Source organism: Lepisma saccharinum, chromosome 13, assembly GCF_977018435.1.
Source record: "Lepisma saccharinum chromosome 13, izLepSacc3.1, whole genome shotgun sequence".
Classification (NCBI taxonomy): Eukaryota; Metazoa; Arthropoda; class Insecta; order Zygentoma; family Lepismatidae; genus Lepisma; species Lepisma saccharinum.
Window position 1 is genome coordinate 65,588,352 of NC_139241.1, and position 14,100 is coordinate 65,602,451.

Sequence of the window (14,100 nt, forward strand, 5' to 3'; positions counted from 1 at the left end):
CGATCGATTTTTCTCCTGTATTTTATTCTCTAGTCTTCAGGCTTCGCAGATAGCCTATCTAGCCTAGACTATATGCTCCTGATGTGACTCTATCGGGTATCGAACCGGAGACTTCTTGATTAAAAGGTGATTAATCTTTTTCTTCTGATTAGAGTAAGTAGCATGGCACATATATTTGTGAAACGTACGGGCAAAGCATGTAAACTGTTCCGAGCTTTCGAAATACCAATTTTTCGTGCAACCAACGTTGAACTAAATGGGGACTCTTTTCTTACGGAGCAGTAGAATGGTGCGTAAGGATACAATGCTCGTGATTTGTAATACTTCTGGCTAGGGCTGAGCCGATATCGATGCCGATGTATCGGTATCGGAAAGTATCGATTGGAATTTATGTATCGACATCAGCCGATACCTTTCCGGCATTTAGATCTTTCAAGGGGTCCGCAAAGATGCCGCGCGACAATTTCTAATTATCCTGGAAATTATGCAAAATTCGAAGTCTCTTTTTGTCTTGCACCAGTGCTGTGTGAAAACTAACTTTTGTGATAACTCTACTTGTAATATTCTGATGTAATTCTTCAATATTTTAAGGCAACAATCTTGGCAAATTTATGCATTATTAGAGTGGAAACTTACACACAAATATTAATCGATATATTGAACAACTTTTAATTATTACGATTTTCAAGCGTCAGTATCGGTGGGAATAGGTGACAGTATGTGTTCTGATTGAGCTGATTTATTTTATGTATAATCATGGAGCTACAAGGAAGATTAACAAATATGTTCAATAGTCCGTTGATGATCACAATAGAGTTAGTATAGATCCTCAGGTGCCATGTTGTGTATATGTTCAAAGGCTATTAAACCTCGTTTGTGTTTTATGTACAGATTGTATTTTATTGTGTCTATCCAAGTTGTATCGGTCCAAAGTGGTATCGATTCAATGTGGCATCGGTTCAATGTGGTATCGGTTCAAAGTGGCATCGGGTCAAAGTGTTATCGGTTCAAAGTGATATCGGTTCAATGTGGTATCGGTTCAAAGTGATATCGGTTCAATGTGGTATCGGTTCAAAATGGTATCGTTTAAAAGTGGTATCGGTTCAAAGTGCTATCGGTTCAATGTGGTATCGGTTCAAAGTTGTATCGGTTAAAAGTTGTATCGGTTCAATGTGGTATTGGTTCAATGTGGTATTGGTTCAGAGTGGTATCGGTTCAATGTGGCATCGGTTCAATGTGATATACGTTCAAAGTGGTATCGGTTCAAAGTGGCATCGATTTAATGTGGTAACGGTTCAATGTGGTATAGGTTCAATGTGGTATTGGTTCAAAGTGGTATCGGTTCAAAGTGGTATCGGTTCAAAGTTGTATCGGTTCAAAATGGTAACGGTTCATAGTGGTATCGGTTCAAAGTGGTATCGGTTCAACGTTGTATCGGTTCAAAATGTTATCGGTTCAAAGTGGTATCGGTTCAATGTGGCATCGGTTCAAAGTGATATCGTTTCAAAGCGGTATCGGTTCAAAGTGGTATCGGTTCAAAGTGGTATCGTTTCAATGTGGTATCGGTTCAACGTGGTATCGGTTCAAAATGGTAACGGTTCAAAGTGGTATCGGTTCAAAGTGATATCGGTTCAAAGTGGTATCGGTTCAAAGTGGTGTCGGTTCAAAATGGTAACGGTTCAAAGTTGTATCGGTTCAATGTGGTATCGGTTCAACGTGGTATCGGTTCAGTGTGGTATCGGTTCAAAATGGTATCGGTTCAAAGTGATATCGTTTCAAAAGTGGTATCGGTTCATTGTGGTATCGGTTCATTGTGGTATCGGTTCATTGTGGTATCGGTTCAAAGTGGTAACGGTTCAAAGTGGTAACGGTTCAAAGTGGTATCGGTTCAAAGTTGTACCGGTTCAATGTAGTATCGGTTCAACGTGGTATCGGTTCAAAGTGGTATAGGCTCAGGCCTACTTCTGACTATCCCAATTAATCAAAAGTGATTACGTTTTATTGAGTTTTGACGAAACAGGGTGGCGTTAACACACCATTTCGGAGGCCCAGAAAAACTAGGAAGAAGACTTTATCGATATATACTACCCTTCTCGACTGTTTTAGTCTGCGCTTCTTCACATTGAAAGTTCCCTGTAAATGCAACCATGCTCTGCTCCGTTGCTGTATCTCACATGAGCCCGGTTCGACTGCTCTCGTGGCGATAGCGAGAAGATTCTCTATCTCGAAAGAATTCGATTTCTCCTCTCCGTAATGATAGCAAACGAAGGCATGAGGGAGTAATTACTGCTATTTCATCCTCTTGCTCAGAGGCTCTCTCTGGTCGTGATCGCTGCTGTCTCCTCGAAGGCCACGTCCACAGAGGGAAATTTCGGAAGGGAAATCTCCTTGCCAAGCTCCTGAGGTCTTTGAGGACCAGCACAAGCATCGACAGCAGGTGGAGGAATAATCTTCATGAGAAATATTCCACTTCAACACCGGATTATTTATACGAGCAGACCTGTTTTAGAAGGGCACACATACAGATAAAGAGGTAGAAAGACAAGGAACATAGGAAAAGAGAGAAAAAAACATGGAAATTGGGGAGGAGAGAGGAAGCGAAACAGTAAAAAGAAAAAAGAGAGGGAAATAAAGAAACAAAGAAAGCGAGAGATGAAGGGAGAAGAAAATAAATAGAGAGAGAAAGAAAGAAAGAAACAGAGAACGAGAAGGAAGCAGAGCAAGACTGAGAAGAGAATGAAGGGAAAGGAAAATAGAAAAGAGCAAAAAGAAACCTAGGGATAGGAAGAGTGAGAAAGAAAGAAAAACAGAGGGAGGGAAAATAAAATAAACGAAAGAAGAATCAAGAAATAGAAAGAGCGAAAGAAACATAGAGTAAAGAGAAAATGAAATGTAGAAAGAGAAAGGCAAGGAAGGTAAGAATTGAAAGAGAAGAAAGTAAAGAAAGAGAGCGAAAGCAAGCAGAGCAAGACTGAGAAAGAGAAAGAAATAGAGAACGCAAGAAAAATAATGAAAGGAGAAAGAAACATAGGAAATGAGAGAAAGAAGATAAACAACACGAGAGAGAGAGAGATTGATGAATAGACAGATACAGTGACAAAGAAAGAAAGAATGAAAGAAACGAGAAAGAAGGAAGCAGAGAAAGATACACAATGAATGAAAGAAGGAGACATTAAAAGCAAGAACAAGAGAGAGGAACTTTACATTGTGCCACCAAAATAGGTTTGTCTACCTTTGAGCCCTTTCCGCCCAACAAAACCGACGCCGCCACAGAAGACGTTCCAGTCTCGCACTGGGTTGGGTTGACGCGTGGTCTTCGGATCAGTTCCGTCACCTCGACATGTGGGTTTCTACACCGAAGCCCCCTGCTTCCTCTACCAGTTGCTGCCAACTTGTCCTCACGAAGCTCGGGGATATGAGAATGAATAAACGTTTTGACATTTAAAAACGAGACAGAGTAACACTTCAGCTGAAATTTGAATGTTTTTCCACCTGTGCAGTATTTTACGTTTCTTTTACACGTTGATCAACGTCGGTGGCGACGAAGAGGATAATGAAACAGGAGAAGCACGTCCACATCTGACGTCCTCCTGTTATCGCTGCTTACACTCACCACAGTTCAAATAAAAGTCACTGCACAACTCCGAATGTGACAACGCCAATGTAATTTCGTCATCTTGTACATACACAAAACATAAGAACATATTCATGCATTCGTACACTCGATCCTCATCCTAAATATATAACAAACTCCTGTAATTATGGTAACCACAGAATATAAACTTCTTTGCTTTCTTCATATTCTAACCTATCAATGTATTATCTAAGATTCCAACCAGAAATTCTACTACACAACGGAGGTTGGCTAATTTAACTCTAAACTGTATGACCAGTCCTTGTGTTGTTGATTTGGTGTTTTAAGTCCACATGCACAGTAAGGCTAATCGGGACTGGGCCTACAGTTTAAAGTGGGATCTGAAGCACTGTGCCATGTGCGACGACGCTACCTCTACTCAATCGGGGAGGCCCTCAGTCCTTATGAGGACATCATGTGCACAAGGTGAACTTTTCATAAACTAACTAAATTTGCAAGTGAAGGGATTTTTTTACGGAAAATAATAGGTTTTTTAAGGATATTTTTAGAAACAAATTTAATTTTTGTGGGAAAAACAGGAAGTGAATTGTAGTGAATTAACGTCTCCCCTATTTTGAAGCTGTTGCTTTCATTGAGTTCGATGACTGTTTATTATTAGTTTTAGAGTTAGAGTTTCTGTTTTGTTTTCTTCAGTCTACTTTATACACTGAAATGTTAATCGGGACTTGACTTTAAAGCTGGATCCGAACCACTACGTACCCCCACAGGGTATCGAACCCTTGACCCCTTGAATAGTATTCGACGACTGTTAATTTTAAAAGTCCTCCTATTCTTGAGGGACAAAAGGGAATTTTTGTACAATAAAGGAACATTTTTGGATGACGAAACTTCCACTGAAAACGGGATTTTTTTTACGAGAGAGGGATTTTGGAGGGGAAAAATGGTGCGACGAGGGAATTTCCGAAAAAAAAAAACTTTGCCCATTTCGTTCCCGAGTCTGGCCACTCTACCTGCCACGAACAACCTCCAACATGGGCCACGATGGACGGGGGGAGGAAAGGAAGGGGGAGGGCCAACCTGAACACCTGTGCGACGCTCATCTTTTTTTTCCTTCTTTTTACCTCTCCCGCTGGCACGAAGATGGTCTGCCTCTCCCCCCCCTAGTCCCTCGCTTCGCTACCCATGTTATACTCGGCATTTCCACGCGGAGGAAACCTCGAGCGTTTTGTTGGTTCTATATACGCGTACGTGTTAAAAGTCTTTGCACACTGTTAGCTGATTGTCGACCTTGGGGCCATTCTCGCGGCTTCGCATATTTAGGATATCTTTGCTCCCCAAAATCCATTGGACCGCATTCGGAAGGGGTTTTCAAAGTACTCTTTCTAGCTTAGACATCGAAAGTTTGGAATTTGGAAATTTTTTCTCGTAGTCAGCCCTCATTTTGACATATTTTCCTACCTTTGACGTTGTTTTTTTTTAGGAATACTGGGCCAAAGGGGGGGGGGGGTTACAACCCCCACCAACCCTCTCTTGGGCACGCCACTGGTTCTGGAGATAGCGAGATGGAGACTAGAATCTTCGATACGAGTCCGAGAATGAAATGAGATCGATACCTCGGTAAACAAGTTCGAGACTTTCGCTCAAATTGTTATTGCTTTTGATCGATCGATTTGATTTTTTGTATTTCGCTTCTCTGCCACTTATGGCTAATCGTGACTATGGGGATGAGTGATGAAATTGGGCAATTACAAAGAACACCCATACACAGGTCGGGATTCGAACACGCGACCACTGGAGTCGTAGGATGAATGGTGATAACATGAAGTGTAGGTGTAACTTGTCGGGGGTAAAGATTGGCACTTGCCCGCCAAATTCTTCAGGTTCATTAAAATTTACAAGTTAAGGGTATTGTTGCGAACATCTTTGGACCTGTATAGCAAAGCAATGAAGAATAATTTTTATGATTACTCAAATGTAACAGTTATTTAGTTAAATTGGCCACGAACGCTATTTTTGTGGGATGGAAAATTTTCGATTTCCGCCCAAACTTAAGCCCCAAGTTACACCCATAGGATCAAGGGACAATCACAAACATGGACAAGCTCCACAGAGGATTATATTGGCTGTGAGTCCAGACGCCCGAGCCTCGTTAGTCTGCAAAATGCAGTCCAGCGTGCACTACATGGAATCGAGGTTGGAAACACACCTTGGACCAAAGCGACAAGTGGCACGTGGGTTTCACACCGATACGGGCCCTTTCAGTTTATTAGAAAACATACGCCGAACATGCGAAGCGACACGATGCATGCTACCAGTTCGAGCGACAAGAGACACGTGCAGCTTGTGTCGCCATGGTACGAAAGGTTGCGTTTATTTCTGACGAGCGACACGTGTGGTGTGACGCTTCGTTCCAGGGCCGTACCCAGGATTTTTTTTCTTTTAGGAAGAGAGCGCATCCGAAAATGTGGAACAAAGAAGATCCAAGATGCTGTTAAATTGATTGAATTAGCTTATATTACGTCGCTTTTCTACCACTTTTGGCTAATTGCGGCGATGAGGATGAGTGATGATATGATGAAATTGATGAACACCCATTCCCAGGCAGGAATTCGAACCCGGGACTCCTGGTGATGTGATAATCACTCCTGCGCGGTAGTCAGCGAAATGCTGACGTAAAGCATCCTGCAAAGAAAATATTCTGGGGATGCTTTTCCTATTATTGGCCTGCGTCACTCGTCCCAGTGGAGGGGATGATGAATCAAGACAGATATATCGAAGTAGTTCGAGATACGGAAACTTCACCCTGATGGCACCGGTGTGTTCCAGCAAGGTTTGGGAACATGTCACATATCAAAGAAAGTGAAGAATTTCTTCGCTGGACAAGGACTAAATGTCTTGGAATGGCCAGGCAACTCACCGCATATAAACCCTATTGAAACCCTTTGAGCGATCTGTAAGCAGAAGCTTCGCACAAAGGATTCCACTGCGAGATGATGATTTCTGAGTTGATGAAGGTGTGGTATCACGACGAGAATTTTAAGGAAATGTGTAAAAAAAACTTGTTGATTCTTCGCCAGATCGTGTAAAAATGTTAATTCAGATGAAGGGTGGTCAAACCAAATGGTAAATGCAATTATTTATTGAAAAGGTTTGATGTTGCAAGGAATAAACATGATTTCATGGAAATTTGTGTTTGATTTCATTAATTTGCACAAGGGTGTAGATTTGACCGCCAATGCTATGGTAGTATTGCAGCTAGAAGCTAAACGTACTATTGTAGAGTTGCGATACTATGGTATTAAGTAACGGAAAAAAATAAACTCACCGTTAGACCACCTCTCCAGACAAACAGCAACACTGTCGCGTACAGAAGAAGGCTGTCACACAGCAAACAGCTTGGTGCTTATTTACATTCAATTCTCAGAAGGATTCGAATAGTACGGTGTTAACAATGTTCTCAAATTTCCTTTAATTTTCTTACACCAGGACCATTGGTTTAATTGATTGATTGATTTGCTTTATTTTACTTCGCCTTTTGTGCCACTTTTGGCTAATTTGCGAAGATGGGGATGAGTGAGGATTGATGAATGGACACTCACAGATATCCATGCCCAGGCCGGGATTCGAACCCGGCACCCCTGGCATCGTAGCGCGATGTGATAACCACTCCGCCACGGGGCCGGCCCAGGGCCGTCGTACAGGCATGATAATTCTACATGTTTCAAAAATAATATATTTATAAATTATACGCACAGCACCCAAAACGTGTCAATTGACACATATATTTTGATTTCAATAAGACGTTAACATGCATAAACTGGAAATGATGCGCCATTTAATGTCTGTCAGAATACACATAGAAATGTATAAGAGGGTATTTTTATCAGATGAAGTTCCGTGTGATGCACTAAAATGCATCAATTTGGAAGATCAGGCAAGATCATTTCGAAGATAACGAACCTTCACTTTTAATGCATCAATTGACGCAGCTTAATGTGTAATTTTGTTATCTTCGAAATGATCTTTCCTGATCTTCCAAATTGATGCATTTTAATGCATCACAAGGAACTTCATCTGATAAAAATACCCTCTTATACATTTCTATGTGTATTCTGACACATTAAATGGTGCATCATTTCCAGTTTATGCATGTTAACGTGTTATTGAAATTAAAATATATATGTGTCAATTGACACGTTTTGGGTTCTGTGTGTATGATACGTATTAGCGATGAATATTAAAATAAAGAAAATGTCTAAATGTGAGTTAACAAAAAAAAAAAAAAAAGCGACACTTCTTGGCATCACGATAGCAGTTCGCAAAAAATCAGAACAGGGAATAAATATAGACGTCTGGTAGCCTTGTATCAATGGCAATAAAACTAAAATTCAATATTGCAGACTGCAGAACTGCGGAGTTAACTTGCCGTAACTTCATGCTCCTTTTTTCCCAGAAACAATTAGGTATATGAAGATTGTTTTCTGAGTGTTCGTTATCACATTAACAAGTTTTCCTATCATTGTGATGATTAGCGAGCGGAAGTTGATGACCTAAAAAATATAGGACCTATAGAATGTCCTAAAAAATGGGAAATAATGACGCAAAAAATGACCATTAAATTTGTTAGTTTCAGGTTAAAAATTGAAATGAAAACTAAATTAAACAAAATTCAATCTAGCTTTTAAAAAAAGCACGAAATGATACCACATGCACATTCAATTAAAATATGCAACGAGGATTTCCAATGGAAACAACCGAATAATTTTAAAACAATTTTATGAAAAAGTCATAGATATACACTTAATGAATTGGTGTAAAATGCGTTAATTTCCCACATCTTTGCCTGGTGATGTAGTTTGGTGTGTTTCTGTGGCACTGTAAAGAAAAGTAAATCCTGCGAGAAATATATAGGCCTATGTTCACCTTGGTGAAAAGACTCAAGAATATTACCAAAATGGAAGAAGTGACAAAATATGACGAAACAATACACCGAATATTGCGAAAAATGACGGGAAAATGCCGAAAATCGGGGAAAATGACCTAAAACCTGAAAATTGGCAAAAAATGCACTTTAAAATTACCTTTTTTGGGTTCTAGACGAAGTGTAATATTGTGTATATTTAATGGCCATCGTGTCCGAGATGTCAGAAAAAATATGACATTTCATCAACTTCCGCTCCCTGGTGATGATATTTATATTGTTCAAATAACAATATTGACCCAAAACAACCAATTCTAACAAATGCAATGGAATACAGAGCTATATCTCTACAGGCAATATCAGCTGAATCCTTCGCTTTCGTCGTTATGAGTGTTGCCTAATTTTACGGCGGTGGCAGAACTTGTCATTGAAAATTTGCTATTAAAAATCAACCATTGCCGTAGAATTATGCAACACGCATATCGCCTTGCAAGGGAACTGAGTATTTCAGGTTCTAGGTATCCCATTATTATTGCCGGTGTCTGTACAAATTTTATTGTTTTTAGTGTACAGTAAAACCTCGTTAATTCGAACTAATGGGGGGGATAAGTTGACCGGTTTAACGAAAGTCCGGATTAACTGAAATAACCTAAAAGAACAGTAGAAAGTGCATTAAAACTCTGTTTATAGCAACAAAACACGTTTATTATGGTGTATTTAAAGGGCATAGGCCTAAATACACTATACAGTACAGTAAAATATTCGCGATACTCATATTATAATGATGTGCCCGGCGATTGTTGACTTCTAGCCACATTTAAAACCTTGCATTCTGTTTTGTTTTTTTTTCCTTTTGCCTGTCCGGATTAAGCGAAGTCCGGCTTATCGGGATCCGGATTAACGAGGTTTTACTGTATTTTTTTTTTATTCCGTCCCTAGTAATTATTATAAGCAAAACATACGACTTATATATATATATATATATATATATATATATATATATATATATATATATATATAAATGTAGAGATTCACTCTGCATATGAGAATTATCCTTAGGCAAATTTTTCAATAACATACCAACGTCTTCCGCATAAAGGGGCCTCTGGGGCTCACCCAGCTTCAACTAAATAGTTACCTGGGAGGCAACCCTGGGGGATACAGGCGGCCGGAGAGTGGTGCTGATTATCCAAATCACTCGGAATCGATAGAATGTGAGCGGCCCTGCCCCCACATGCTGCTATATATGTATGTCTCATGGCATAGAGCACAGTGTACGGGGAATTTTACTTAACTTTTAAGTCTCGCTTTCGTCTCGATTTTACTGAGAACTGTCTCGGTCTCCTCTCGATATTACCACCAGTTTCTAGCATGCAAGTCTTATTTACCCCATAGCCACTTGCCCAGGGACAACCCTCCCAGAAAGATCGAACCCGGGCCTTCCACGCGACAGACAGACGCCCTGCCGGACCACCCCGGCTCTGTTGAGGGGGACAATAAACATTCACGAACTTCTTGAACGGACCCACGCACGCGAACTTCAATTCCCATGGCTCACGGGGCACCTGGATCCCCGAACGGTTCCTGATGCAATCGGAAGACTATTTTTATTGCCCGGACGGTGAGTTTTTCATCCTGGGCGTCGCGCATTTTATGACAGGGGGACATAACGTGTTCGTGATGTGAGCTTTTATTATTAACCAAATCCCCCTACCTTTTTCCTTTCATCTTTATATCCGATGAGTAAGAGTGCCCGTAAGTACCACCAAAGTTCCTGGGCCTTTCCGGAAGAAAAAATTCTTCACTTTTCCAGGTTTTCGGGGGCCGCGATGGTCTACTTGCCGACCTCCGTAGCGAAGTGGTTAGCACAGCACGCCACGACGCCAGCGGCCCCGGGTTCGAATCATGGCCTGGGCATTTTCATCACTCATTTTCATCGTTGCGATTAGCTCAAAGTTGCAAAAAGGCCACGCTAAATAACGAAAATCAAATCAAATTCTAATTAATATATCTCTTACATTGTGTGTCTGTTATGTAATGAATAACATTAATATATAATTTATAACATAAAACTATATTTGTTTACCCAAAATTGCCCACCCCCCAACACATCAACATGACTACGTTGCTACAGACTAATCTCTGTATTTAAGTATTTGCTAGAGAAGATAATCAAATGTGTTCAATATCGTTAAAAATAAATTAAGAAAAGTAGTATAGAAAACATTTTATATACTTGATTCTCTATTGTTTAAAAAATGCGGGATTGATTTTCATTCCCGAATCCTAGCAAGTACAAAGCCGTTGGATGTATTTTCAAAATTCCCGAACTTTTCCGGGATTTCCAGTTAAAGGGAACTGACTATATAATTCTCTCCACTCTGCTCCTTTGTTCTTATTGCATCTTATCCCTTTGTGCATTCGTTATCTACAACAGACATGCCATTGATGAAATAGACGAGGAAACAGGCTTACCTAGGATAAGAATTAGAACCACCGTTCTATTTCCGTCCGGAAAATTTCCCTATTTTGTCTCTTTATGTTTCTTAGTCTGAAGTGCAATATGTCCTATGTAAACACATTATTACAAAGCAACTGATTTATATATTTCGTATTAGCACCTAAGAAAAATAAGAATGTGTTTAAGGTTAAAAATTATGGAAGGTTAATAAACGTTTCTTTTCAATTTCGACGTGTTTTTTGTACGGTGTTCAATATCATACCAAACTATTATTTGACCTTTCAAAGTGGCAATTTTTAACCATATCCAACATTCACTATCATAATTATCTTTTGTTAACTTTTCATTGAATGTTGAGGCTGTAGTGAATTTATATTGTTTCATATGAAATAATACGTATTTTCACTTCATGATTTTATTTTGAACACGATCTTTATGTAGGTAGAATTCTTCTTGGTCTCCGTGGCGCTACGAAGCCATAGGTCTCTCGTTCGAATCCTCGGCGACATCAGTTCATCCTCATCGTCGCGATTAACCCAACAGGTAGAAAGGCTACGTAAAATAACCGAAATAGAAAAGCTTTATTGCCAAGTTTTGAAAAACGCCAAAACAAAACATGGCAAACGCTGAAGATATAAGCCTATACATATTGTTGCTGAAGAAGAACAAAATTTTGTTCGGGGATCGGATTTTGCCTTACTGTTTCGAATCATTCTTTCCAAATTTTCTCCTTCACGTGCAGTAAGTTCGAGAAGTACTTCTAGTTGTTAAACATTTTTTTAACTAAAGGTATTCGCCCGTCTAGGACAATCTTGCTCAACCATCGTGATATCGCTGCCCGGTAAATTCCCAAGTCGATCCAAAGAATCTCACTTGCACAATACCTATCCTAATATTTTAAAGTTTTTATTAATTAATATGTACCCTTGAAATTAAAAATTAATAAATAAATTATGACATAATAACAAAGAGTGATAATTCTGTTATGTCTAGGTTTGCTGACAATATAAAATTAGGTTTAAATTAGTTGGACGAAACGAATCGTGTTGTTTCCTCAGGCCATTATTGGAACGTTGCATTTTGAATCCGAATTGCTCCAATTTATACTAATCGGGAAATCAATGGCTATATTATCATACTTAGGTAATCTGATAACTATATTAATAATTTGATTATAAGGATGTTGGTTGGAGACAGTGGCGTGCTCATAGGCCCAGTATTCCTTAAGAGAAAGATCGTTAAAGGCATGGAAAAAATGACAAAATGAGGACTTGACTACTAAAAAGAGTACACGTAACACCCCCGTTTCGTAAATCCTGGGCATGCCACTGGTTGGAGGGAACACCACAAACATTTACATAAGCAAATTATGTTTTTCCGTATTCGCTGCGCAAACTAAAATTACAAATATCAGGAGAACCTTTCGCAGCCCCGTATAACTGGAAGACACCTCGACAACTATAGGAACCGTAAAGATGAAACTAGGTACATATAATTTGCTCGTAAATACTCAAAATGTGGAGGATTCAAGCAGGGTGGTAAGGGTACTTACTTTTGGCAGGGTAGATGTTCCTGACAGTGTTGCCAAATGTCCTTTTGGACGCCCCTCCCTCTGTGAACTTGTGGTAGAGCTCCAGCATGTGTCTTGGAGGACCGTCGTGCATTGAGTTACGCCCGCTCCCAGGCCTAATCTTAAGGAACTGGCGGAAAATGTTCTGGATAAGTTCTCCCTTTTCGGGATCCATCCTGGCAAAAGCACCCAGGAAACAGGCACCACATAGCACCAGCAATGTCACCACAGGTTGTTTCGGGGTCATGGCGTGGCCTTGACCTTTCTTACGTCACAGCACGTAGGCACAAAAAAAGTTGCGAGACTGTCCGCGGCACACACGTATTACTTGGCGACCCTTGACCTGGTGAAGTCCAACAGCTTTCGGTTATTAACACTAAGTGTCGCTAGTCAACGACCACACCACAAACGCACTGTTTCTTCTTTTTATTTTCTTTACCAAATAAAAACACAGCGATTCGGCTCGGGTGCGTAGTTCGCGAATTCAACGTCAGATGTCCACGGTGAGGGCGTTGAAACAGAAAACATTTTTTCTTGTGATCTTGTAAACTGTTTTTCCGGAAGGAAAAGTTTTCTTGCCGCCGCGGATTTTCGAACCCGTTAGCAGATGTCGCCACTGAATTCTCTCTAACTGTTCCGGACACGCTCACTCTCCGGAACTCTGTGTGTTTCCCCGAGTCGAAGACGCAAACTTTATGCGGCGAAATCTCGACACCTTGGATTCCATTGGACGCGCTGACTTCGCGGCGACCAATCGCGAGCCTTCAAGTGCGGCACGTGACAGCACCTCCCCCCCCCCCTTTCGTCTGAAGAGGGCTGATATGTTCCGTCGCTATTTTCCCGATAGTCCCAACAGACCCCTATTGGGTGGTGACAACTTAAAAAAGAAAAAAAAGAATGTATTACGAAATCACAGCCAGACACAATCCATACCATTGCGTTTATATTCTGTGATGTGCACTCAGAGTGTTATCAATGACGTCACAGAATTTAGTTCAGGTGGGCATCGAGTCGGGATTTTGTTACGATATTGAAAATTTAACTCAACCAAATGTGCTTTATTATGAGAAATATTCAGACATATTCTCTCTCTCTCTCTCTCTCTGTCTTTTCCTTTGTACCTTTCCGCCTTTCTTCCTTCCTACGTTTCTGATTTGTACTCTTTCTTTCTGCTGGTTTATCTTTCGTTATCTATCTGTCTCTTTGTTTCTTTCAATAACTTTTCCACCTTTCTTTTTCTTTGATTCTCTGTTTCTTTATCTTACTCTCTCTTCTCCTCTTATATTCTACTTCTCTAATCTTCATCTTTCCCTCTTTCACTATATTCCTTACCTTCCTTTCATCTCTTAATCTCTCCTTCATTCCCTACGTTTGTTTTCATTCTTCTCTCTTGTTTCTAAATCCACCTTTCCTCCTTTCTCTCTTTCTTCCTGCTTCTTTGCCTTTCGTTATCTCTCTCTCTCTCTCTCTCTCTGTATTTGCTTCTTTTATCTTTCCCCTTCGTTCAATTTCTCTGCTTTTCTTTCATCTTCTGTTTCTCTATCTTATTATTT

At 40.2% G+C, this 14,100-nt stretch overlaps 1 protein-coding gene across 3 annotated transcripts in view; it reads right to left on the reverse strand.

The window, feature by feature from the left end:
• The window catches only part of LOC145997385 (uncharacterized), a 156,837-nt gene extending 143,646 nt beyond the window's left edge, over window positions 1-13,191 (reverse strand). For all 3 annotated transcript variants that reach the window (XR_014442893.1, XM_083134372.1, XM_083134371.1), the window contains exon 1: window positions 12,530-13,191. Coding sequence is in view for 2 of the 3 variants with exons in the window: in XM_083134372.1 (XP_082990498.1) it covers window positions 12,530-12,794 (265 nt within the window). In the remaining variant the exon portion in view is untranslated. The remainder of the gene's footprint in view (window positions 1-12,529) is intronic.
• Window positions 13,192-14,100: the final 909 nt, after the last annotated feature.